This window comes from Anolis carolinensis, unplaced genomic scaffold (assembly GCF_035594765.1).
Source record: "Anolis carolinensis isolate JA03-04 unplaced genomic scaffold, rAnoCar3.1.pri scaffold_12, whole genome shotgun sequence".
In the NCBI taxonomy this organism is placed as follows: Eukaryota; Metazoa; Chordata; class Lepidosauria; order Squamata; family Dactyloidae; genus Anolis; species Anolis carolinensis.
Window position 1 is genome coordinate 12,732,194 of NW_026943823.1, and position 27,656 is coordinate 12,759,849.

General features: G+C 43.8%; 1 protein-coding gene and 1 further gene across 4 annotated transcripts in view; both read left to right on the top strand.

The window, feature by feature from the left end:
• The window catches only part of LOC100553651 (synaptotagmin-like protein 2), a 39,215-nt gene extending 26,589 nt beyond the window's left edge, over positions 1-12,626 (top strand). For 2 of the 3 annotated variants that reach the window (XM_062964029.1, XM_016995054.2), the window contains exons 9-17: positions 242-333; positions 1,270-1,371; positions 1,927-2,096; positions 2,910-3,012; positions 3,202-3,363; positions 4,975-5,053; positions 6,207-6,306; positions 7,429-7,634; positions 7,978-10,498. In XM_062964029.1, the coding sequence (XP_062820099.1) occupies positions 242-333; positions 1,270-1,371; positions 1,927-2,096; positions 2,910-3,012; positions 3,202-3,363; positions 4,975-5,053; positions 6,207-6,306; positions 7,429-7,634; positions 7,978-8,123 (1,160 nt within the window). In that variant the 3' untranslated portion in view covers positions 8,124-10,498. Of the gene's footprint in view, positions 1-241; positions 334-1,269; positions 1,372-1,926; positions 2,097-2,909; positions 3,013-3,201; positions 3,364-4,974; positions 5,054-6,206; positions 6,307-7,428; positions 7,635-7,977; positions 10,499-12,095; positions 12,204-12,311 lie in introns of those variants that run through there. The other variant, XM_062964030.1, reaches the window with a different exon arrangement.
• A 2,950-nt stretch (positions 12,627-15,576) lies between these two features.
• gsk3a (glycogen synthase kinase 3 alpha) lies at positions 15,577-15,858 on the top strand (the record flags this gene model as incomplete). The annotated part of the gene is given in 1 exon segment (NM_001281714.1): positions 15,577-15,858. The product of NM_001281714.1 is annotated as a glycogen synthase kinase 3 alpha (mRNA).
• Between the last annotated feature and the right edge of the window lie 11,798 nt (positions 15,859-27,656).

Here is a 27,656-nt window from a genome sequence, read left to right on the forward strand (position 1 = left end):
GAGATGGGATGAGCTTCCGTCTGTCAGCTCTAGCTTGCGGTGACATGAGGGAAGCCTCCCAGCAACACATCTGGGTATCCCCTGGGCAACGTCTCTGTAGACGGCCAATTTTCTCACACCAGAAGTGACTTGCATTATGTTCTCAAGTCGCTTCTAACACGATAAAAAAGGCAGATGGGAATTTATTTTCTATTCCAAGCACAAAAACCATTTTTCAGTGTTTTTTGTTTCTTCTTTCTAGCCTATTCTAAGCCACAAATACTGACCCATCAATACCTTGAGCCTGAGAGAGCCAAAGACCTGAGCAAATCCAGTCCTCTCCTGCTCTCAGAGGTAGGACTCATATGGATTTATATAGTGGGCTTCCCACTTTGGCAAGCATTCGGGACACAGGGACCTCACGGAAATTGGAAAAGGATGCATTTAAAAAACATTATTTTGTTTTTATATGAGAGAACACCTCTTTAGAAATCTCTAGGTCCTGTAAAGCAATGGCTGGGATCCTGTTGATTGTTCCCAATTAGACTCAGAGAGTGTCTGCATGGTAGAATTTACACAGTTTGACATCACTTTAATTGCCATAGCTCAATGGTATAGATTCCTGGAAGTGGTTGTTTAGCCTTCTGTGCTTTCAAAGCTATACCAAAGTACAACTCCCATAATTCCATAGTATTGTGCCATGGCAGTTAAGCTGGTATCAAACTGGGTTAATTTTAGAGTGTAGATACACCCTTAGTCAATCAGTTGTTAAATGATGAATCAACACATGGATAAACTCCAATGAGTCAATGAGTCTAATGAAGTCACAACTCAAAACAGGATTTGGCATTTTATACAGGATTGATCAAAAATATAATCTATCTAGTTTTATTGACTTTGTAAACATAATGTTTTGTTTTTTACTGCACTTGTAGCATGGCTGTCTTCCAAGAAAGCCAAGACAATATTTTCTTTCATTTCCCTATTTTATCTTTCAAGTAATCCTATGAGTGACTGGTCCATCACTGGGGTAGAATGGGGATTTCAGCCTTGGTCTCCCATCTCTTCAAGTCCAACACTTTAACCCAGCGATTCCCAAACTCTAGTCCTCCAAGTGTTTTGGACTTCAACTCCCCAAAACTTCAGCTGCTTTGGCCAATAAATAGAGATTGAGGGAGATGAAGTCCAAAACACTTGGAAGAGCAGAGTTTGGGAAGCACTGCTCTAGTCAGTATGCTGAGAATTGACCTTCTGTGTTCACGTTTTAACACCCATGTGTTTGATTTGCAGACAGAATCGGACACCGCTTCCGAGATCAGCTTCCAGTTCTACCGACACAAGAAGTCTCCAAGTGTGGGGAGTCACTCCTCGGATATGGCCTCCGTCTCCTCGGTATGTGCCCCAACAAGTCTCAAAGGTCTCCATTCATTGGCTTTGTTGGCCGGGACTGATAATACTGTAGTTGGAGAGTTTTTTTAAAGTTCAGACTAAAGTCCAGAACAGATTGGTCACCCTATTTGCATCAAAACTATCAGCTGCCACTGAACTTGTGTTATAATGAATTGCTTGTTCTGAGAAGGTAGTTCAGAGCCAAGGGTTACGAAGTGGTCATGCATGCTAAGAGATTATGGAAGTGGTGGTCCAATTTTCTTAAATGATGACATGATTAAACCTATTGGAGGAGAACCATGTGTTCCACAAAGTCACTGTCTCCTCCTTCTCCTGCAAAACATCTCCTGCACATAAAGCATCAGTTCCCCCATTTAGAAATGATCCCTTATTGAAACATAGCAATTTCAAATATAAAGACCTTTCTCCCAGGAGGAAGGAGCAGAATCATAGAGATTCGCTTTGAGTGGGCAGTATTTTGTCCCATCTCCCAAGCCCTTCTCTGGTCTGTCGATATGAAGACCCCCATTGTGACCCTCCTTTCTTCCCTCTGAGCAGGTGAGTGGAAGCGTTCTGAGCGTCTACAGTGGCGATTTTGGGAGTGTCGATGCCCAGGGGGTGGTTCAGTTTGCCTTGGATTACGATGAGAAAAACCGAGAATTCCAGATTTTCGTCTCTCAGTGCAAGGACCTGGCCATTGTGGATGAGAAGAAAGTTAGGACGGACCCGTAAGTGGAGACTAAACTGTTGTGGCCATGCCTCGGGAAACAAGGTTGAGAAGGTGTGAAGAACCATCCTTTAGAAGTCTGCTTAATTTGGATTGTCTAGAGAGAGTGGTGGTTCTAGATTATAGTGGTTATAGAACCTTTGGTGCTCCAAATGGCTTGGACTTCAACTCCAGAAGTTCTGGCCAATATGACTAGTGTAAAGGAGTTCTGGGAGCTGAAGTCCCAATTGTCTAGCCCAGTGGTTCTCAACTTGTGGGTCCCCAGATGTTTTGGCCTTCAACTCCCAGAAATCCTAACAGCTGGTAAACTGGCTGGGATTTCTGGGAGTTGTAGGCCAAAACACCTGAGGACCCACAGGTTGAGAACCACTGATCTAAAGAACCAAAACTTGAGAACCACTGATAATGCTCTCTAGAGTACTTTTTGTGTATTTCTGAGAAAAACAGTGCCCAGAGTTGGACAGACACAGAATAAATTAGAACTATTACACCAGGCCCTTCACTTTCATAGGAGCAAAGGAATGCCCCAAAAATGGAAAACTGCAAATTTATAAAAGCTATTTTTAGATCAAATTCTTTTTGTTCAACTTGCATTGGTTAGCTTTGGCTTGTCTTGATCAGGAAATAAAAGTCTTATATAAATAAATAATAGAATGCTAACTCAGTGGCACTTGAGGTTGACCATGGAAGTGTGTTGGGGGACCGAGAAATGCACTGAGAAGTGTTTTCTCTAGGAATCTTTATGTCCTTCAGTGCAACTCTATGGCCAATGTCTACCAGCTTAACTTGAATGCTGACTCAGTCCCTTCTCCAGGTACGTCAAGACCTACCTCCTTCCAGACAAAGCACGGATGGGGAAAAGGAAAACCTCTGTGAAGAAGAGGACCGTCTCCCCCATTTACAATGAAGTCTTGCGGGTAAGGGATAAAGACGAAGCTGGTCCCGAATCCATTTTTATGCAATGGAGCAAAATTTCCCGCTGGAGTAGATATGATGGATTGCAGTCCTGCAAAGAAAACCCCATGAGATGGTTGCCTTAGAGTTGGCAGAAGTTAACAATAACAATAGCCCCCAAATAACAAGGCTATTTTTTCCTCTCTCTGCAGTATAAAATAGAGAAAATGGTTTTGCTGATTCAGAAGCTGAACCTCTCCATCTGGCACAACGACCCTCTTGGGCGGAACAGTTTCCTGGGCGAGATTGAGGTCGACTTGGCTGGCTGGGACTGGCAGAACAACAGGCTGAACTGGTACATGCTCAAACCCCGGGTAAGCCCCTTTCAGTGGATATCCTATGTCAAAGGTAGAATGATTTATAGAAACTATGTTGGCATAAATCTAATCGCCAGTCTCAGCTGGAGTAGATCCATTGAATATTATATAGACCTTGGTTTACCAGGTGTAATTTCACCTGCCTCTCTGCAAATGATGGAGCACTTGAGGTTCTTCAAGCTTGAGTTGGTCCATAGAGAAATAATAATAATAATAATAATAATAATAATAATAATAATAATAATAATAATAATTTTATTTTTTTACCCTCCCACCATTTCCCCAGAGGGACTCGGGGCGGCTCACAGATATAAAACCAGCATACAGTGATATAAAATACAAACATCAAATACAAAAACACACAAATAAATTTAAAAGGCATTTAAAAAAATCACAATCATTATAAAACACATGAAAAACACAGCAATAAAAACATAAAATGAGCTGGGCAAAGTGCACTGAGTGAAACTTGTAAACAAGAAGGAAGTTAAGGTGCTACAAGGTCATGGGAAGAATCATAGAATCATAGAATCATAGAATCATAGAATAGTAGAGTTGGAAGAGACCACATGGGCCATCTAGTCCAACCCCCTGCTAAGAAGCAGGAAATCGCATTCAAAGCACCCCCGACAGATGGCCATCCAGCCTCTGCTTAAAAGCCTCCAAGGAAGGAGCCTCCACCACGGCCCCGGGGAGAGAGTTCCACGGTCGAACAGCTCTCACAGGGAGGAAGTTCTTCCTGATGTTCAGGTGGAATCTCCTTTCCTGTAGTTTGAAGCCATTGTTCCGTGTCCTAGTCTGCAGGGCAGCAGAAAACAAGCTTTCTCCATCTTCCCTATGACTTCCCTTCACGTATTTGTACATGGCTATCATGTCTCCTCTCAGCCTTCTCTTCTGCAGGCTAAACATGCCCAGCTCTTTAAGCCACTCCTCATAGGGCTTGTTCTCCAGACCCTTAATCATTTTAGTCACCCTCCTCTGGACGCTTTCCAGCTTGTCAACATCTCCCTTCAACTGTGGTGCCCAGAATTGGACACAGTGTGATTCCAGGTGTGGTCTGACCAAGGCAGAATAGAGGGGGAGCATAACTTCCCTGGATCTAGACGCTATTCCCCTATTGATGCAGGACAGAATCCCGTTGGCTTTTTTAGCAGCCGCATCACATTGTTGGCTCATGTTTAACTTGTTGTCCACGAGGACTCCAAGGTCTTTTTCGCACACACTGCTGTCAAGCCAGGCGTCCCCCATTCTGTATCTTTGATTTCCATTTTTTCTGCCGAAGTGAAGTATCTTGCATTTGTCCCTGTTGAACTTCATTTTGTTAGTTTCGGCCCATCTCTCTAGTCTGTCAAGATCGTTTTGAATTCTGCTCCTGTCTTCTGGAGTGTTAGCTATCCCTCCCAGTTTTGTGTCGTCTGCAAACTTGATGATCGTGCCTTCTAACCCTTCGTCTTAAAAAAAAATCCAAATATTTATTCTAAGGAAATTGATGAGTTTCAGACAAAGGTTTCCTCTGGTTCCTGCTAAATCTAGTCACCTGCTGGTTTGAAGTCTCTGGGTTTTTGTTTGGTGCAATTCATGCCAATTGCAGTCTTTTCTCTTTTCCAGAGTTTGTCGGCCTTCAATTGCGTGGATCACCGGGGAGTGATGAACCTGTCCATTAAATACATCCCACCAGGAAGCCTAGGTAAAAAGGCACAGTTTTAAGAAAATTTGCCCAGGTTACATACCACCTTACAGTAACTTAGCTCACTGTTATGTATTATTGACTTTTCAGTCTCGAAATTGTAAACCTGACACATTTTACTTTGTGTTTCTTTTCCTTTCTTATAAGCTGGAGAATCTCTGGTGCTTTACATGCTGTTGGATTCCCATCGTCCTTGTCTGTTGTTGGGGCTGATGGGAACAGCAACAGAGGGGGACACGGTTTGTCCATCCCTAAGCTGCAATGCAACATGGAAAGACACTCCCCCAAATAGTTGCAGGACACCTCAACTTTGGGTGCATCTACACTAGAATTAATGCAGTGAAAAATCACTTTAATTGCAGGGTTGTGGTATGTCTTTCGGGCTGTGTGGCCATGTTCCAGAAGCATTCTCTCCTGACGTTTCACCCATATCTATGGCAGGCATCCTCAGAGGTTGTGAGGCATGGATAAACTAGGCAAGGAAGGTAAATATATATCTGTGGAGAGTCCAGGGTGTGATAAGAGTCCTTTGTCAGTTGGAAGCCAGCGCTAATGTTTCAGTTTCAATGCTAATTAGGGTGATTAACTGAAACATTAGCGCTGGCTTCCAACTGACAAAGGACTCTTGTCACACCCTGGACTCTCCACAGATATATATTTACCTTCCTTGCCTAGTTTATCCATGCCTCACAACCTCTGAGGATGCCTGCCATAGATATGGGCGAAGCGTCAGGAGAGAATGCTTCTGGAACATGGCCACACAGCCCGAAAGACATACAACAACCTTGTGATCCCAGCCATGAAAGCCTTCAACAACACACTTTAATTGCCATGGCTCAATGCAACAGAATCATAGAAGGTGTAGTTTCCCAAGGTCTTGAGCCGTCTCTACCAAAGAGTGGGTCTGCCTCACCAAACTACAACTCCCAGGATTCTATAACATGGAATTGAAATGGGGTCAGATTTCATTAATTCTACAGTGTAGATGCATTCGTGGACCCTTCATGCAGAAGTTCTCAAACTGTTCTTCCATGTACACACTGATTTAGAGGGTACACACTTACACTCTCTGCCTGTTTTATTTACCCTATGAATTAATGAATTAATGAATTGTTTTTGCCCGTGTCATGATTCCTGTTGCCATTAATGATAGGTCGCAAAACCCCTCCATCTGGGGAGGTCCACATCTGGGTGAAAGACATCAAAGACCTTCCGCAGCTGCGTCCCTCGGGAGTGGACTCCTTTGTGAAATGGTAGGCATGATACCTTCCAAAAAGAGGCTTATAATAACTGGCATTGCAGATTATTTCCCCAGCCAGCCAGGATTTCTATAATACTGGTGAACTGCTGTTAAGATTTTGTTAACTTCCAGACTCCCTTATTACTGGTAATTTTGGGAGTCAAAGCCCAAAATGTATAGAGGTCCATTGATTGAGAATTGCTATTTTAGAAGAGCCGCTGGCAAATTGTGGTCCTTGCTGGGATGAAACTCTGATTGGCCCCAGTCAAACATAGCAAGTGGCAAGGGATGCTAGAAGTTGCAACCCAATATCATCTGATATATTTCCTTTGAAAAATATTGCCATGCATAGCACTATAAGCCCCATCTATCATGGATAGATAGATGGTTGGGGAAGATGGCTTGATTTATCAAGAGGATTTTAATTTTGGGCTGCCAGCCTCAATAACTCTCATAGCTAAAAGAGAATCAACCTGTAAAGCAAAAAGTCTGTGGCTTGAAATTTTTTGATCTGAAAGTCCCTGCTTTGAATTTTGACTCCCTTCAGAACATTTCTCTCTCAGCCTAAGTTCTCCCATCTGCAAAATTAATTTTATGTATGGACACAAGTCCTCTTGAGAATGTTTAGTGGTACAAAGGTCGGAGCAAACATTGGGCATTTTGCACCAGGAGAATCCAAAAGAAACATGCAAATAAAGTGTTTTGATGCCCTCTGAGGAGCGGCTTAAAGAGCTGGGTCTGTTTATCTTCAGAAGAGAAGGCTGAGAGGAGACATGAGAGAAGCTATATATAAATATATGAAAGGGTGTCATAAGGAAGAGGCAGGAGGCTTGTTTTCTGCTGCCCTGGAGACTGGGACTCAATGGGGCAAAGGGTTCAAATTACAGGAAAAGAGATTCCACTTGAACATCAGGAAAGAACTTTCTGACTGTAAGAAGACCTGTTCAACAATGGAACTTTCTGCCTTAAAGTGTGGTGGAAGCTCCTTCTTTGGAGGCTTTGAATTAGGCTGGATGACTATCTGTCAGGGGTAGTTTGAGCTTTTCCTGCCTGGCAGGAAGGGGTTGAACTGGATGGCCTTAGAGGTCTCTTCCAACTCTAGGATTCTATAAACAGGTGTGTTCTCCTTTTCCAGCTACGTTCTTCCAGATACGAGTAAGAAGAGTTACCAGAAGACCCGAATTGTCAAGAGAGACTCCAATCCGGTCTTCAACCACACCATTGTGTACGACGGGTTCCATACGGAGGACCTGAAAGATGCCTGCGTGGAATTGACTGTCTGGGATCATGAAAAGCTAACCAACCACTTCCTCGGAGGGATCCGCCTGGGACTTGGGACAGGTAATGGGTTTGTTTGGTTTGTGTCCTTTAGACATGTGACATAGTTGTACAGCCAGAAATCTCAAATATCCATACCCATTGGGAGTAGGGAACTCGCGGTGGCGCAGCGGATTAAACCGCTGAGTTGCTGAACTTGCTGACCAAAAGGTCGCGGCTCGAATACAGCAAGCGAGGTGAGCTTCTGCTGTTAGCCCCAGCTTCTGCCAACCTAGCAGTTCAAAAACATGCTAATGTGAGTAGATCAATAGGTACCACACCCAATAGATGCACCCAATGTCTTGTCTATTCTGGGCGCCAGAAGGTGGGCATTTCTGAATGTTCTTCCTTCCTTCCTGTCTCCAAGGCTCCAGTTACGGGATTGCAGTGGACTGGATGGACTCCACGCAAGAAGAAGTGGCCTTCTGGCAGGAAATGATGTCGACGGCCAATGAGTGGATTGAGGGGTCGCTGCCTCTGCGCTCCTTGGCGGGAAGGAAAAAGCTGAAATGAAATGAATGAGTTTCGCCCAACTAAGCAACGGAACATGGATGGAAGACACTGGGAAATGCTGGAACGCATCCAACTTTTTGGGTGGCTTTTGTGACATAGTTTGGAGAAACGCAAAAAGGACAATCGTCTCTCCATACCCATGGATTCAACCATCCACGCCTTGAAAACATTTCTGAAGAATTCCAAAAAGCAATCCTCGACTTTGCCATTTTATATATATTGCAGGGACTTGAGCATCCAGAGCATTTTGGCATCATGGTACCCTTCTGGAGATATCTTGTCCTGATGCCATCTCAGCTCACAGGTTGAAAGAACTGCTGTTTATTGTTGTAACATTAATGTGTCTTTTATTCGTCAATTTTTTCCAAAAACGGACCCAAAAGGCAGAGTGAAAAAAATGTAAATATTTTAGGCTTTGGTCTCAACCTGTGGGGATGACAGTATCATAAAAATGAACTCTAAAGCAAGAAGAGGACGCTGGAAAGTTGGAGCAAATGATGGAAATGAACACTAACTGGCTTATATAAGGAGTTGTATTATGGTGAACCAAATAAGCAATCCATCTCACCAGGATGGTGCTCTTTCAAGAAAGGGCCAAAAGCTGATCGCAGTCTGTCATTATATTACCAATAGAATGGTTGCTGAGATGCTTGCAAAAAATGTTGAATTAAATCTGCTGTAGCAAAGGCCAGCCCTGCCATTGGGAATAAGGGGCAATTGCCTCAAATGGAGAAGCTCTTCTCTCCTCTTGAAGGCAAACTGTCTTTATCCCAAGCTGTCCTCGAATGTGAAGAAGGATATCTCTTGCTAGTCCTAACTGAATACATTCTTAATCAGGGGATCATACTCAGGATGACTTCACTTATATTATATTCACAATTCTGTAGCTGTCGATGTAGCAAAAGTGGAAAGCACAGTGATGCATAGCTCCTGGACTGTTTATTTGAGATGTGAAATAATAGCAGCAGGGTAAATAAGGAGATTCTCCCTCCCCATTTACTCTGGGCATTGAATGAGGCAACAACAAAGCTTTCAAGTTTCCCTCTGTTTCTGACTAATGTACGTAGAGGAAGCCAACGAAAAAGGAAACGGATGAAGCAAAATTTGGATAGGTAATGGTAAAGGTTTCCCCTGATGTTAGTCCAGTCGTGACCAACTCTGGGGGTTGGTGCTCATCTCCATTTCTAAGCTGAAGAGCCGCCATTGTTCATAGACACGTCCAAGGTCATGTGGCCAGCATGACTGCATGGAGCGCCGTTACCTTCCCGCCGGAGCGGTACCTATTGATCTACTCACATTTGCATGTTTTCGAACTGCTAGGTTGGCAGGAGCTGGGGCAAACAGCGGGCGCTCATTCCGCTCCCAGGATTTGAACCTGGGACCTTTTGGTCCGCAAGTTCAGCAGCTCAGCGCTTTAACACACTGTGCCACCAGGGGCCCCAGAGTTTGGATACTCCATACTTACACTTTGTCAGTAGCAGCTTAGAAGGTAACAGTTACTTGACATAGTTATTAGCACTTTTAATTAAAAGTGAAAGGTAGCATTTCAGCAGGCTGAAGGTCTTTTGGGTTGCTGTGAGATTTCCGGGCTGTATGGCACGTTCCAGAAGCATTCTCTCCAGACGTTTCGCCCACATTTATGGCAGGCATTCTCAGAGGTTGCGAGGTCTGTTGGAAATGAGGCAAGTGGGGTTTATATATCTGTGGAATATCCAGTATGGGAGAAAGAACTCCCCTTTTTGGGGCAAGTGTGAATGTTGCAATCGACCAGCTTGATTAGTATTGAATAGCCTTGCAGCTGCAAAGTCCAGCTTTTCTGTGTTCTCAAATCATATGCTGTGTCCACTCCAACAACCACCATGTCAGACTACACAGAGAAGCCACTGAAATCCACAGGCATGCAGTCATGCCGGCCACATGACCTTGGAGGTATCTATGGACAATGCCAGCTCTTCGGTTTAGAAATGGAGATGAGCACCAACCCCCAGAGTCAGACACAACTAGACTTAATGTCAGGGGGAAACCTTTACCTTATCTGTTATAAAGAATCAATACATTAGAGTAAGGAATGTTGTGGAACTTCTTTGTTTTCTATGGTTTCTCTAGGGCAGGGTTGTTTCTCTATGCCATCAAGTCAATGCTGATATCTAGCAGTACATTTCTTGACAGGATGTATTCAAAAGAGATTTGCTATGGCCTTTTAGGCTGAGAGAGTGTGACACACCCAAGATTACTCAGTGGGTTTTTGTGGGCAAATGTTGATTTCCAGAGCCTCAAACCAAATAGGCAGAACCATTTGTTATTGTAACCTCCCTGGAGCCTGTGCAAACATGTCTTGACATTCAACTGACATAAAGCCAAAGATTTTGCTTGTGCTCTTGGTTGTTGTTTGTCTCTTTGGCATCAAGTGTTTGCAAGTTTTTCCCCAAATCTAAACTTTGATTCAGAGGAAAATGACCAAGGAAGGGGAACAATAGAAGATGGGGTAAACAGAAAAGCAATATAGGGTTATAAGTATGTTAGCTTTGGTTACTTACTTAGTAAAATAGAATAGGGATAGTTAATTGTTTCCGTCAAAATAGATTCCTCAGTGCCCTGCATCCTATATCATTATTTCCAGGCTCAATACTTCATTAAGGGTTGCTTTCCTACAGTCCTAATTCTTATCTCTAATTTCTCATCAAACATAATATATTATTGCCATTATTATCATTATTATTATTACTATTTCTAGATCAGGCATGGGCAAACTTGGGCCCTCCAGGAATTGTGGGAGTTGGAGTCCAAATACCTGGAGGGGCGTGTTCTAGACCCAAAGCAGCCAACAAGAAAAGCAATACAATATACTATTTAAAACCTAAAACACCATACAAGCATCAAAATAGAATTAAGCATAGAACTATTAAAAATACATAATATTTCCGAAGTATCATTGGAGATAAGAGCTGTCATCACTGATCTCTCATCAGACATAAGAGCTCTTACCTTTGTTCTCTCATTGGACATATATGAGCATGTTATCGTAAATCTCTCATTTGAGACAAGAGCCCATTATCGTGGCTCGCTCATTGGAGACAAGAGCCTATTATTCCAGATTTCTCATTGGAGATAAGAACACATTATCTTAGATCTCCCACTGGAGATAAGAGCACTATCTTGGATCTCTCATTGGAGATAAGAACACTTTATCTCGGATCTCTCATTGGAGACAAGAACCTATTTCAGATCTCTCATTGGAGATAAGAACACATTATCTCAGATATTTCACTGGAGATAAGAGTACTATCTTTCATTACAGATAAAAGTACATTATCTTGGATTTCTCATTACAAACAAGAGTATATTATCTCGGATCTCTCATTGGAGACAAGAGTCTATTATTCCAGATTTCTCATTGGAGATAAGAACACATTATTTTAGATCTCCCATTGGAGACAAGAGCCTATTTCAGATCTCTCATTGGAGATAAGAACACATTATCTCAGATCTCTCACTGGAGATAAGAGTACTATCTTAGATCTTTCATTACAGATAAAAGTACATTACAAACAAGAGTACATTATCTCGGATCTCTCATTGGAGATAAGAGCGCTATCTTGAATCTCTCATTGGAGATAAGAACACATCTTGGATCTCTCATTGGAGATAAGAGTACATTTATTTTGGCTCTCTCGTTGGAGATAAGAGTACATTTATTTTGGCTCTCTTGTTGGAGATAAGAGCTGGGAAGATCTCTGTGATCCCCTATCGGAGATAAGAGCTCGGATCCAGTGGATATTAGAGTCAGGAAAGGGAAGAAGGGCTTTTATGTTCTTGGTGGGTGCAACTCAGAGTGAGCATTTGCATTTGCAAACTCTTCAGTTTCAGACAGGTTCCTTCCTCCCAGTGCTGCCTTACACCCACATTGCAGCCTTTGGGGTGGCCCCATTGAGGCCATGCTCCCCACAGACCCTTCTTGCTAAAATCTAACAGGTCAAATGAAAACCAAAGGGCTAGCTTCAAATCCCAGGCATCTAAGCAAGAGGACCCTGGTCTGCTTGGCCCCAACTTCCCAAGCCTTTTCTCCACAGACAGGAAGAGGTGAGTGATAAGCCCCAGAGTCCCTTAGATAGCAAAAGCCATAATGGGATAACGTGATGAGATTTAACCATCGCTTCTTAATCCTTGGATCTCTAATTCCTGTCTGAGGTCGGAGAGACTCAGTCCCATAATCGTGGATGAAAACTGGCACACAGCCCTCCATCCTTCTGATTTCTTCACCCAACAGAGATCCATTGGAGCAACTGGAGAAAGGTGAGTCAATGCGTAAGCAAATCCTGTTTATTCAATGAATCTTCTACCTTTGGAATTAACAATAGGATTTAGGCCAATGGTGATTAGGTTTGGGATTAGAAGGACACACTGCTTCCTTGGAAAGTTTGATTCTGCTTCTAAACACCCTACATCATCATCATCATCATCATCATCATCATCGAGTTACTGTGAGTTTTCCAAACTGTCTGGCCATGTTCCAGAAGCATTTTTTTCCTTCCTTCCTTCCTTCCTTCCTTCCTTCCTTCCTTCCTTCCTTCCTTCCTTCCTTCCCCTTTTCTCTCATTTCCTTCCTTCCTCCTTTCCTTCCTTCCCCTCCTTTTCCTTCTTTCCTTCCTTACACTTTTCCATCATGTCCTTCCTTTCTCTTCTTTATTTTTTCCTTCCTTTCATTTACCTCCTTCCTTCCCTTCCCTCATTTCCTTCCTTCCTCTTCTTTATTTTTCCTTCCTTCCCTCTCTTCCTCCCCTCTTCCCTCATTTCTTTCCTTCCTTCCCCTTTCTTTATTTTTTCCTTCCTTCTCTTTTTTATTTTTCCTTCCTTCCCCTTTTCCCTCATTTCCTTCCTTTCCTCTTTTCTTTTCATTTCCTTCTTCCCTCCCTCCCTCCCCTTTTCATTTCCTTCCTTCCCACTCCTTCTCCTTTCTTTACCCTTCCTTCCTTCCTTCCTTCCTTCCTTCCTTCCTTCCTTCCTTCCTTCCTTCCTTCCTTCCTTCCTTCCTTCTCCTTTCTTTACCCTTCCTTCCTTCCATCCTTCCTTCCTTCCTTCTCCTTTCTTTACCCTTCCTTCCTTCTCCTTTCTTTACCCTTCCTTCCTTCCATCCTTCCTTCTTTCCTTCCTTCCTTCTCCTTTCTGTACCCTTCCTTCCTTCCATCCTTCCTTCCTTCCTTCCTTCCTTCCTTCCTTCTCCTTTCTGTACCCTTCCTTCCTTCCATCCTTCCTTCTCCTTTCTTTACCCTTCCTTCCTTCCATCCTTCCTTCTCCTTTCTTTACCCTTCCTTTCTCCCTTCCTTCCTTCCTTCCTTCCTTCCTTCCTTCCTTCCTTCCTTCCTTCCTTCTCCTTTCTTTACCCTTCCTTCCTTCCTTCCTTCCTTCCTTCCATCCTTCCTTCTCCTTTCTTTACCCTTCCTTCCTTCCTTCCTTCCTTCCTTCCTTCCTTCCTTCCTTCCCCTTTCTTTACCCTTCCTTCCTTCCATCCTTCCTTCCTTCCTTCTCCTTTCTTTACCCTTCCTTCCTTCCATCCTTCCTTCCTTCCTTCCTTCCTTCCTTCCTTCTCCTTTCTTTACCCTTCCTTCCTCCCTTCCTTCCTTCCTTCTCCTTTCTTTACCCTTCCTTCCTTCCATCCTTCCTTCTTTCCTTCCTTCCTTCCTTCTCCTTTCTTTACCCTTCCTTCCTTCCTTCTTTCCTTCCTCCCTTCCTTCTCCTTTCTTTACCCTTCCTTACATCCTTCCTTCTTCTTTCTTTACCCTTCCTTACTTCTTTCCTTCCTTCCTTCCTTCCTTCCTTCCATCCTTCCTTCCTTCTCCTTTCTTTACCCTTCCTTCCTTCCTTCCTTCCATCCTTCCTTCTCCTTTCTTTACCCTTCCTTCCTTCCTTCCTTCTCCTTTCTTTACCCTTCCTTCCTTCCTTCCTTCCTTCCTTCCTTCCTTCCTTCCTTCCTTCCTTCCTTCCTTCCTTCTCCTTTCTTTACCCTTCCTTACATCCTTCCTTCTTCTTTCTTTACCCTTCCTTCCTTCTTTCCTTCTTTCCTTCCTTCCTTCCTTCCATCCTTCCTTCCTTCCTTCCTTCTTTCCTTCCTTCCTTCCTTCCTTCCTTCCATCCTTCCTTCTCCTTTCTTTACCCTTCCTTCCTTCCTTCCTTCCATCCTTCCTTCTCCTTTCTTTACCCTTCCTTCCTTCCATCCTTCCTTCTCCTTTCTTTACCCTTCCTTCCTTCTTTCCTTCCTTCCTTCCATCCTTCCTTCCTTCCTTCCTTCTTTCCTTCCTTCCTTCCTTCCTTCCTTCTCCTTTCTTTACCCTTCCTTCCTTCCTTCCTTCCATCCTTCCTTCTCCTTTCTTTACCCTTCCTTCCTTCCATCCTTCCTTCCTTCCTTCTCCTTTCTTTACCCTTCCTTCCTTCCTTCCTTCCATCCTTCCTTCTTTCCTTCCTTCCTTCCTTCTCCTTTCTTTACCCTTCCTTCCTTCCATCCTTCCTTCCTTCCTTCCTTCTCCTTTCTTTACCCTTCCTTCCTTCCTTCCATCCTTCCTTCTTTCCTTCCTTCCTTCCTTCTCCTTTCTTTACCCTTCCTTCCTTCCTTCCATCCTTCCTTCTTTCCTTCCTTCCTTCCTTCTCCTTTCTTTACCCTTCCTTCCTTCCTTCCTTCCTTCCATCCTTCCTTCTCCTTTCTTTACCCTTCCTTCCTTCCATCCTTCCTTCCTTCCTTCCTTCTCCTTTCTTTACCCTTCCTTCCTTCCATCCTTCCTTCTTTCCTTCCTTCCTTCCTTCTCCTTTCTTTACCCTTCCTTCCTTCCTTCCTTCTTTCCTTCCTCCCTTCCTTCTTCTTTCTTTACCCTTCCTTCCTTCCTTCCTTCCTTCCTTCCTTCCTTCCTTCCTTCCTTCCTTCCTTCCTTCCTTCCTTCCTTCCTTCCTTCCTTCCTTCCTTCCTTCCTTCCTTCCTTCCTTCCTTCCTTCCTTCCTTCCTTCCTTCCTTCCTCTTCTGCCTGCTCTTCTTTCTGGAGGCGCGCTCTTCCCTCCCGCGGAGGATCCTCCTGCGCTTCTCTTCGGGGGAGTGCGGCTCTTCCTCCTCCTCCTCCTCGTCTTTGGCCCAGGATGAGTCAGTGCCTTTGGGGCCGGGGCTGAGCCTGCCTCCTCCTCTTCTTCCTCCTCCTCCTCGCCCTCCTCCTGCATCGCCTGCATCCCTTCCTCCCTCCGGCGGAGCATCCCGGGCCCGGCAGGGAGAGCGGGCGGCTTCCCTTCCAGACCCTTCCTGTCCCTGCCCAGTGCCCTGGAAGGCCTCTCTTTCCCGGGGAGGCGCGGGGCCCCCGAGGCCTTTCTGGCGGGGATGGGGGCTCTCGAGCCCAGGCAGGGATGCCCCACAACCGCGCGGGGTAGAGGCAAAGGGCGCTCTTAAAGGGCCAGAGCAGGTCTCTCCAAGGAGACGAGGCAGAGGGGGGAAAGAGGAGGAGGATCCGGAGGAGGAGGAGGATTCGGAGGCTCCGCATCCCTGAGCCATGGAGGCCATCTGGCTCTACCAGTTCCGCCTCATCGTCATCGGCGACTCCACGGTGGGCAAGTCCTGCCTCATCCGCCGCTTCACCGAGGGCCGCTTCGCCCAGGTCTCCGACCCCACCGTCGGCGTGGACTTCTTCTCCCGCCTGGTCGAGATCGAGCCCGGGAAGAGGATCAAGCTCCAGATCTGGGACACCGCCGGGCAGGAGAGGTTCCGGTGAGCGGCGACGGGGAAGGCATGGCCTGCAGGGCCCTGGGGTGGGAGGAAGGGTGGGCCGCGCGTCTCCCTCCTTCCACGTCCCCTTCCCCTTCCTCCCAGGAGGGCACTGGGATCCCCTTCCCTCCCATCAGCCTCCCCCCCCCCCTTTGCCCTTCTTTGTATCCCTTTTCCTCTTCCTCCATCGAGGAATAATGTAATTGCATCCTGCTTTTCTTCCCTACAGGAGGCTCTGATCCCAGATTATTATTATTACTATTACTATTATTATTATGGCCCTCTTTCCTCTCCTGGAGGAGACTCTTTCCCCACCTCCCCACCTAAAAATAATTTATTTGTATCCTGCTTTTCTTTTCTAAAGGAGGCTCAGGCTTATTATTATTATTATTATTATTATTATTATTATTATTATTATTATTATTATTATGTCCCTCTTTTCTCTCCTAAGGAAACTCATCTCCCATCTCCCCATTTAATAGCAATAATAATAATAATAATTTATTTATTTATTTATTTGTATCCTGCTCCTTTTCCTAAAGGAGGCTCTGACCTCATATCATCATCATTACTGTAGAATCTCACTTATCCAACATAAACGGGCCGGCAAAACGTTGGATAAGCGAATATGTTGGATAACAAGGAGAGATTAAGGAGAAGCCTATTAAACACCAAATTAGGTTATGATTTTACAAATTAAGCACCAAAACATCATGTTTTACAACAAATTTGACAAAAAGTAGTTCAATACAAAATAATGCTATGTAGTAATTACTGTACAGTAGAGTCTCACTTATCCAAGCCTCGCTTATCCAAGCTTCTGGATAATCCAAGCCATTTTTGTAGTCAATGTTTTCAATATATCGTGATATTTTGGTGCTAAATTCGTAAATACAGTAATTACAACATAACATTACTACGTATTGAACTACTTTTTTCTGTCAAATTTGTTGTATAACATGATGTTTTGGTGCTTAATTTGTAAAATCATAACCTAATTTGATGTTTAATAGGCTTTTCCTTAATCCCTCCTTATTATCCAAGATATTCACTTATCCAAGCTTCTGCCGGCCCGTTTAGCTTGGATAAGTGAGACTCTACTGTATTTACGAATTTAGCACCAAAATATCACGGTATATTGAAAACATTGACTACAAAAATGCATTGGATAATCCAGAACGTTGGATAAGTGAATGTTGGATAAGTGAGACTCTACTGTATTATTATTATTATTATTATTATTATTATTATTATTATTATTATTATTATTATTATTATTATTATGACCCTCTTTCCTCTCCTGGAGGAGACTCTTTCCCCACCTCCCCACCTGAAAATAATATATTTGTATCCTGCTTTTATTTCCTAAAGGAGGCTCAGGCCTATTTATTATGTCCCTCTTTCCTCTCCTAAGGAAACTCATCTCCCATCTCCCCATTTAATAGCAGTAATAATAATAATAATAATAATAATAATAATAATAATAATAATAATAATTTATTTGTACCCTGCTTTTCTTTCCTAAAGGAGGCTCTGACCTCATATTATATTGTTGTTGTTGTTGTTATGTCCCTCGTTCCTCTCTTAAGGAGAGTCTTCCCCCACCTCTCTATCTAATTATTATTATTATTATTTTATTATGACACAGCAAACAAGATAGATATGCTGGATTTCGTATCACAAAATCACAAGTCGAACACTTCCCAAGTGTCTAGGACTGTGTGATGTATTTTCGGATGATGCGCGCAGATCCCAGCAGGGTGGCCTTTTGCAGTTGGCAGCTCGTAATTTTGTCAATGTCTATTGTTTCCAAATGCCGGCTGAGATCTTTTGGTACGGCACCCAGTGTTCCGATCACCACCGGGACCACCTGCACTGGTTTCTGCCAGAGTCTTTGAAGTTCAATCTTGAGGTCCTGATAGCGGTCCTGTTGTTTTCCGTCAATGCAACTGTCACCTGGGATGGCGACATCAATGATCCAAACCTTTTTCTTTTCCACAACTGTGATGTCTGGTGTGTTGTGTTCCAGAACTTTGTCAGTCTGGATTCGGAAATCCCACAGTATCTTTGCGTGCTCATTTTCCAATACTTTTGCAGGTTTGTGATCCCACCAGTTCTTTGCTGCTGGGAGGTGGTACTTGAGGCATAAGTTCCAATGAATCATTTGGGCCACATAGTTGTGCCTCTGTTTGTAGTCTGTCTGTGCGATTTTCTTACAGCAGCTGAGGATATGATCAATGGTTTCATCGGTTTCCTTGCACAATCTGCATTATTATTATTATTATTATTATTTCCCTCATTTCTCTCTTAAGGAGACTCTTCCCTCACCCCCTTATCTAATAATAGTAATTATTATTATTATTATTTATTTGCGTTCTGCTTCTCTTTCCTAAAGGAGGCTCTGACCTCATATTATTATTAGTAGTAGTATTAGTATTAGCATTATTATTGTGTCCCTGTTTCCTCTCTTAAAGGAGACTCTGTCCCTCAGGGCCTGTCCTCCTCCTTCTGCCCCACATTCTCTCCCCCACGCCTACCATCATGACCATCCCCAGTAACCTCTCCATGTTTCCTCCTTTATGGAGGGAAGAAGGTGTGGTGAAATTTGGGGGAGGACCATGCTTTGCCATTGCTAGGCTGGAAGTACAATGGGGGAGTTATGGAGAGAAGAAAGGAATGGGGAGATCTCAGGTGATATGGCCCTACAAGGAGATCCTCCTCCCTCCCCAATTAGTAGTAATAATAGTATCTCAAGATGCAGTCATTGCTCTCGGTGCCGTTTTCCAGCCTTAGCCATCTTCACTTGGACTTCTAAGTGTTGGTATCTCGAGAGCCAAGAGCTCCTTCAGCTTCAGAGCTTCTCTTTGCTGTCAAGATTTGTATGATTTCACTGTTCTTTGGAAAAGCATGACCTTGTTAGATGTCATAACCTTTTGAAAAATGATGCCATAACCTCTTGGTAAAAAGCACAACCTATTAGAGTCATAACCTTTCATGAAAGGTTACTCATCTGTTAAACCGATATCCTAAATATCTCTTTGAACTATTAGGGACAAAGATATGCCAATGCACAACATACACACATATACAGCAGAGTTTCAGAAGTGTATTTTTAGTTGCCCCAAAACATCTACTTCCTTTAAAATGTATTTGCCTTTAAAGCATGCTCTCAAGAGATTCTTTAAAAGTAACATAGTTGGTTTACTCACAAACTTCATGTATTCAGCCTACAGGTACTTTGCTTATCAATCCAGTTACAAATAGGATGTGTAGTTTCCCTGTGTAGGTAACACAGGGCATCTTTCTTAGAATTAACAGTCCATAATCTAAGGCAGTGATTCTCAACTTTCCGAATGCCACAACCGCTTAATACAGCTCCTCAGGTTGTGGCGACCCCCAACCATAACATTATTTTGTTGCTACTTCATTTTGCTACTGTTATGAATCATAAGGTAAATACCTGATATGTAGGGTGTATTTTCATTCACTGGACCAAATTTGGCACAAATACCTGATATGCCCAAATTTGAATACTGGTGGGATTTTGGGGGGGGGGGGGGTTGATTTTGTCATTTGGGAGTTGTAGTTGCTGGGATTTATAGTTAACCTACAATCAAAGAGCATTCTGAACTCCACCAAGGATGGAATTGAACCAAACTTGGCACACGGAATGCCCATGACCAACAGAAAATACTGGAAGGGTTTAGTGAGCATTGACATTGGGTTTTGGAGTTGTAGTTCACCTATATCCAGAGAGCACTGTGGACTCAAACAATGATGGATCTGGACCAAACTTGGCACAAATACTCAATATGCCCAAATGTGAACACTGGTGGAGTTTGGGGAAAATAGATCTTGAAATTTGAGAGTTGTAGTTGCTGGTATTTATAGTTCACCTACAATCAAAAAGCCCTTTGAACCCCACCAATGATAGAATTGGGCCAAACTTCCCACACAGAACTTGCATGACCAACAGAAAATACTGGTCTTTGGTGACTACTCTGAACCCCCATCGCGACTCCCTTAGGGTCCTGACCCCAGGTTGAGAAACACGAATCTAAAGCATCTCTATTCTGAGAGTCTAATTGAGTCTATGTCTAGTCTGAAAGCATACTGTTCCTATTGAAGTCTCAAAGCATACTATACTAAAATGGAGTCTGAGTCCTGAACAAGTCCAGATCTGATCATATGGTCTGCAGCCCCTCCCACAACAAAAGAGTTAAAGTAAAATTGCATACCAATATGCACATATGCAATACAGAAAGCAATCTGAATTATATACATAACAAATATTGAGTGGAGGCTTCTAAAGGTTGATATTTCCAACATTTCATTGCCATAAATGAAGTCTTTTCCCCCTAAGGAACAAAGCCTGACCTTTGGGGAAACATCGCTTAAAGCCTTCCCTGGTTAAGTCAAGTCCACCGCATGACAATCCTACAAATGATTAACTTCCATGAGCCGTGGGCATCAATAGCCTTGCCTATTTGTCTTGCAAACTCAGGGCTTCCTTGATGGAATCAATCAATCTCCAATGTAATCTCCCTCTTTTCCTGCTGCCTTCCACTTTTCTTTGCATTCTCCTCCTTCCCAATGAATCACGGCATCCCATGACAGGTCCAAAGGACAAGAGATTGAATTGAGTCCTTCTGGCTTCAGGTTTAGGCTTGATTTACTCTCAGACTCGCTTATCTCTCGGTTGGGCAACCCTCAGGATCCAAAGATATCTCCTCCAGCATCACGTTTCCGATGAGTGGATTCTCTTCCATTGTCTTCACAAGTCCAACCCTCCAAACCATACGCATAAATAGGAAGTGCTATTCTGGATTATCCTGGCTTTAATTCTCTTCTGAAAATCTCACTTATAGGTGCTTTTCCAACTTATAATATATTCAGCCTCCATTTTTTACTTATGGTTGAAGGTATAGAAACTCAGAACTTGTGTTGTCGAAGGCTTTCATGACCAGAATCACTGAGTTGCTATGAATTTTCTGGGCTGTCTGGTCATGTTCCAGAAGCATTCTCTCCTGACGTTTCGCCCACAGCTATGGCAGAGATTCTCAGAGGTTGTGATTAATAACGTGGGCAAGTTACAGGGAGAGATCCACTCCCCTGTTTAAGGAGCTCCACTGGCTGCCGTTCATTTTCCGGTCCCAATTCAAGGTGCAGACTATCATCTATAAAGCCCTAAACGGTTTGGGACCTACCTACCTCCATGACCGTATTTCCTTCCATAAACCTGCCCGATCTTTACGATCATCCGGGGAGGCCCTGTTATCACCACTGTCTTTATCCCAGGCCCGCCTTGTGAGTACAAGGGAGAGGGCCTTTTCTGCTGTGACCCCCCGACTGTGGAACTCACTACCTACTGAAATTAGGCAAGCTCCCACACTGTTAGCTTTTAAGAAAGACTTGAAAACATGGCTCTTCCGCTGTGCCTTTGGCGAGTAATTTCTGTTACTTCTGTGTTACTCCCACCCCGAACATCTATCCTCTGGATTACCCCACTTCCATATGTCCCTGCCCGCAGTGGAGTACCCCTATGCCCCTCTCACTCCAGGTTTTATCTTTGTGTCCACGTGGCCTGCCCTTGTTTTACTGTTTTTTGATTTCTTGATGTAATGCCTATTATCATTTATTGTATTTTTAATGGTGCTATGTTATGTTGTTTTATATTTTGTTATATTGTATTGCTCTGGGCATGGCCCCATGTTAGCCGCCCCGAGTCCCCGTTGGGGAGATGGTGGCGGGGTATAAATAAAGTTGTTTTATTATTATTATTATTATTATTATTATTATTATTATTATTATTATTATTATTATTATTGTGAAGTCTGTTGGAAACTAGGCAACTGAAGTTTATATCTGTGGAATAATGTCCAGGGTGGGAGAAAGAACTCTTGTCTGTTTGAGGCAAGTGTGAATGTTTCAGTTGGCTCCCTTGATTAGCATTGAATAGCCTTGCAGCTTCAAAGCCTGGCTTGCTTCCTGCCTGGGGGAATCCTTTGTTGGGTGGTGTTAGCTTGCCCTGATAGTTTCGTGTCTAGAATTTCCCTGTCTTCTGAGTGTTGCTCTTTATTTACTGCCCTGGTTTTAGAGTAAATAAATAAACAGACAATAAACAATCAGGGCCAACTAACACCTCCCAACAAATAATCCCCCCAGGCAGGAAGCAGCCAGGCTTTGAAGCTGCTATGCTATTCAGTGCTAATCAAGATGGTCAATTGCAACGTTCACACTTGCCTCAAGCAGACAAGAATTCTTTCTCCCTCCCTGGACATCATTCCACAGAGATATAAAACCCACTTGCCTAGTTTCCAACAGACCTCACTACCTCTGAGCATGCCTGCCATACATGTGGCTGTTGCTGCTCCTTTCAAGAGCTTTTGGACAAGATGCAGTTATCACCATATAATTTTAGTCACACAAAAGTCTCGTAAAATGAGTTGGACTAGGAGATTTTTGTGGCCGAATGAGGGCTTAAGTTGAGATCATCCTCGCTGTAGTTCAATAGTTTAATGCTTTGTGCTCCACTGGCTGTCCTTCACATTTAATCCTTTATGCCCCATTTTCCACATCTATTGCTCTCTGCTCTGGTTTGCGCTTTTCAAAGTTGACATTCAGGCTTCCGGGTAGGCAGCTGCTTTCCGTGTGATTTGCCAACTACAGCTCCCATAATCCTTCCCCACTGACTCGGCTGCATGGGTGTTTGAGTCCAAATGTCATCAGAAAGGCACCATTTTGCTAATGCACCAAAAGAAAAAATATATAGAAAACAAAGAGACTCACCCAAATAAGTGAATTCAATGTACAGTAGAGTCTCACTTATTCAACATAAACGGGCCGGCAGAATGTTGGATAAGCGAATATGTTGGATAATGAGGGATTAAGGAAAAGCCTATTAAAAATCAAATTAGACTATGATTTTACTAATTAAGCACCAAAACATCATGTTATACAACAAATTTGACAGAAAAAGTAGTTCAATACGCAGTAATGCTATGTAGTAATTACTGTATTTACGAATTTACCCTTAAAATATCACAATGTATTGAAAACATTGATTACAAAAATGCATTGGATAATCCAGAACGTTGGATAAGCGAGACTCTACTGTATATATAAAAACATGTGGTAGTCTACCAAACGACCAACAGTCTGTATGTGATACGTAGCTCATACAATTTTATAACAATCTGTGTGAAAGTTTGGTTGCTGGGAGTTTTTCCAGACTGTATGGCCATGTTCCAGAAGCATTCTCTCCTGACGTTTTGCCCACACCCAAAGGACAAGAGGGATGCTCTCACCTCTTCAGGAGTCTACCATATACTGTACCACTAAGCTGTAGACAAGTCTACATAGGGACCCCCAAATGTGGTCTTTCTCTTTGCCCGCTTGACAGTTCTGATTGCAGCAAGGAGGAGGATAATTTTGCTCGACACGGGTTTCTTGCATAAGATACTTATTCACATCGCCGTTGCCAACAAAATCACTGGAACAGCCTGTCTAGTTCGCGGAAAGATTACACGCAGGACAAGGAGGGGCCAAACCAACAGATAAAAATCAGGATGTATTCAACAGAAAACCTTTGCACAATCTGTCTGAAATTTGGCAGATCTGATGTTGGGTGGTGAAAGGGACATTGAGAACCACGTCTCTAGGCGTCTTTTGGTCCTCTAGGTTGAGGCTATGGTCAACTTGCAATCCATTGGGACACCGCTGTGCGAACAGTCCCCGAGTCTTTCCCTTTCCATAAATTTGACCCAAAGGCTTTTATTTATTTATCATGAAGCAAATTGAGGCTACAGTTATAATGTATTTAAAAACACAAAGAACGTTAAAAAGTTGACATTATATTAGATTTCCTTCAACCAGAAGCTGGCCACCTGGAGTGCCTCTGGTGTCGCTGTGAGAAGGTCCTCCCTTGTGCATGTGGCAGGGCTCAAACTACGTTGTAGTAAGTGCTCTGTGGTTCACTCTTCTCCACACTCACATGTTGCGGACTCCACTTTGTGGTCCCATTTCTTAAGGTTAGCTCTGCACCTCGTGGTCCCCGAGTGCAGTCTGTTCAGCGCCTTCCAAGTCGCCCAGTCTTCTGTGTGCCCAGGAGGGAGTTTCTCATCCGGTATCAGCCACTGATTGAGGTTCTGGGTTTTAGCCTGCCACTTTTGGACTCTCACTTGCTGAGGTGTTTTTGAAAGTATCTCTGTAGATCTTTAGGAGCCTGTTTCTTGAGTTAAGGCATTGGCATGCTGGCTGATACTCAAACAGGGGATGGGCCAGAGATGTCAATGCCTTAGTCCTTTCATTACAGCCTGCTTCATCCTGGCAGATGTCAGATGGTGCAATACTGGCGAAACAGTATAATTTCGCCAGGGTTGTAGGACATCGACATCCTCTAATAATGTGGAATGTCTCATTAAGGGCCACATCCACTGTTCTAAGGTGGTGAGATATATTCCACACCGGGCATGCATATTCAGCAGCAATGTAGCCAAGCACAAGGGCAGATGTCTTCACTGTATCTGGTTGTGATCCCCAGGTTGTACCAGTCAGCTTTAGTATGATGTTATTTCTAGCACCCACTTTTTGCTTGATATTCAAGCAGTGCTTCTTATAAGTCAGAGCACGGTCCAGAGTGACTCCCAGGTATTTTGCTGCAATACTCCAGTAGGATTCCTTCCCAGGTCATCCTCAGAGCTCGAGATGCTTGCCTGTTCTTAAGATGAAAAGCACATGTCTGTGTTTTAGATGGATTAGGTATCAGCTGGTTTTCCCTGTAATAGACAGTAAGAGCACCTAAAGCTTCAGAGAGCTTCTGTTGAGCCATTTCAAAGCTCCCTGCTTGAGTGTTGATGGCACGATCGTGAGCATAGATAAAACTCTCTGTCGCTTCTGGCAGTGGCCGGTCATTTGTGTAAGTGACCCAAAGGCTGATGTCACCCCATTTTACCCGGTGGCAAAGTGTGTTAAAGCTCTGAGCTGCTGAACTTGCGGACCGAAAGGTCCCAGGTTCAAATCCCGGGAGCGGAGTGAGCGCCCGCTGTTGCCCCAGCTTCTGCCAACCTAGCAGTTCGAAAACATGCCAATATGATTAATAGGTACCGCTCCGGCAGGAAGGTAATGGCGCTCCATGCAGTCATGCCGGCCACATGACCTTGGATAAGAATGAATGACAAGTAAAATAAGAGAGACAACGCTGTGACCAAGTTACAGCAGTCCCATACACTAGGGGACCTAGAAAATCCCTGGGGAGGGGACTTATTTTGTCAGATGTGGATATACGAAACCTCAAAAAACAGTCCCATGGATACAACTGGAGGTCAATGGAGGTCCATTGGCACTTTCAAAGTTACACCCATTTCAATAGGCCTGAGGATAAGGATAAGGTCATCTGCATGTAGCATGCTCCTCATTAAAATAGTCATTATTGTTGGAAGTAAAGAAGCCTCCACACTCGAATAAAGAGCAATTGAGGACGGAGGGAACCCTGTGGGGCAGACCTGCTGTCTTGTTTCTGACCTCTTATTTTCTAGATCTATGTGACTCAAAGTGTGTTGCTTCCTGCCTGCATGGAGAGGCAGGAAGCCTCTTTTCTCTTCTTCCCAAAAGTCTTCAGTGTTTGATTACCTTTTGTTTGAGAAGGGAACAGCATGAGGCTCCTCTGTCTCAAGAAGCCTTACAGACATGAGAGCATTGGGGACTCTTCTATCAAAGTTAGGAAACTTCCTTTTGCCCATCACTCATTTATCTGAGATGTGTTACTTGAAAAAATAAGAGTCTTCACCCTTTTTTGAACCTTATCAGAACATCCTGTGTATTTTCGCTCATTTCCTACCGTAAGCTCATATATAAAAGGTAAAGGTTTCACCGGAAGTTAAGTCCAGTCGTGTCTGACTCTGGGGGTTGGTGCTCATCTCAATTTCTAAGCCAAAGAGCCGGCGTTGTCTGTAGACACCTCCAAGGTCATGTGGCTGGCATGACTGCATGGAGCGCCATTACCTTCCCGCCGGAGTGGTACCTATTGATCTACTCACATTGGCATGTTTCAAACTGCTAGGTTGGCAGGAGCTGGAGCTAACAGCGGCCGCTCACGCCACTCCCAGGGTTTGAACCTGGGACCTTTCGGTCTCCAGCTCAGTGCTTTAGCACACTTCGCCACCGGGCTCCAAGCTCATATATAATACTAGCAAAATTGCACTCTACTCTGCTATAGGTACCAAATATTCCTACAATTATTGCCTCTCCGGGGCTGTCTGTCGCTGTCTTTCAGGTCAATCACCCGTGCCTACTACAGGAACTCGGTCGGCGGCCTGCTACTCTTTGACATTACGAACCGCCGGTCCTTCCAGAACGTCCACGAGTGGCTAGAGGAGACCAAGGCCCACGTCCAGCCCTACCAGATCGTCTTTGTCCTAGTGGGCCACAAGTGCGACCTCGACACCCAGCGGCAGGTCACACGGCACGAGGCTGAGAAACTGGCGCTGGCCTATGGCATGAAGTACATAGAGACCTCCGCCCGGGATGCCATTAACGTGGAGAAGGCCTTCACCGACCTGACACGGGACATTTACGAGCTGGTGAAACGGGGAGAGATCACCATCCAGGAGGGCTGGGAAGGGGTCAAGAGCGGCTTCGTGCCCAACGTAGTGCACTCCTCAGAAGAAGTGGTCAAGTCAGATCGGAGGTGCCTCTGCTAATGGCGCGAGCCCAAGCCGAGAGAAGTAAGGCTGGACTTTACTAACCCAAACTTACCCTGCTAGACGAACATGGGATGATGGAGGCATTCATACAAAGTATACGGTGGTGGTGGTGGTGGTGGTGGTATTAGTAGGGCCGGCACCAATCCCCAGTGCTCTTACCCTCAGAAGAATAAAACATTGGGGATCTGTAAACCCCATTTGTAGGAACAAACCCAGATGCATGCTATATATTGTAGGAAAGGGGGAGGAGTAAGGCAGCAAAGGTGCTGGGGAGTAGTAAATGCTGGAAGGATTTTACACACCATTTTAAGCAAACCTGCCCTTGAGTGCTTTATTTGGAAACTATTGTCAGACTAGCCTATGAGTAAGACACAGATTTAGAAGAGGAGAAATACAAAGAGTGAAAATGTAGCTTCTATTATAATATTTTAAGGAAGATTAAAACATAACATGTTGATCTTCTCTTTATGCTACCATGATGGTTACTACCAAAAGGAAAACATAAATACTGAGAGTTAGGCTAGCTAGGTCTTTACCATCCTACTTAAAACATAACCCAATAAATAATGATTTTACTATTACTTATTTGTATCCCCCTTTCCCCTCTCAAACGAGACTCAAAGCAGCTCAGATAAAATACAGAGATGTTTCTTCATTAGTCAAGCCCATTTTGAAGGCTCCTGTTACCAGGAATTTGATGGATTAGTGATTGTTTCTCTAATATTAAACTAGAAATAGTTTAATGATTTTTTTACTGTAAAAAGCCCTGGGAAAATTCTCAGTCATTCAAGTGTGAATTCAGTCTACGGCCAACAGCAACCTGGAGGCAATATTTAAAGTTGTTTTAAACTGTAACTAAGGTTCAGGGAAGGAGAGAAAGCATCTCAAAGGATTTTGATCAAGAGTGACAATTTTAGCAAGTTTGGGAGAGCCGTTTGAAGGCAAAGCAGGGCTTGTTCTTTGTGTATTTCATTGAAAACAACTGCAGAACAGGTCGGATGAAAGCTATAGAAAAGTTGGGGAGAGGCGCAAGGAGGGACATCATTGTTTTGAAAGTAGGGTTAGATATGAAATGATCTGGGCAGCTTTAAGGTTTCC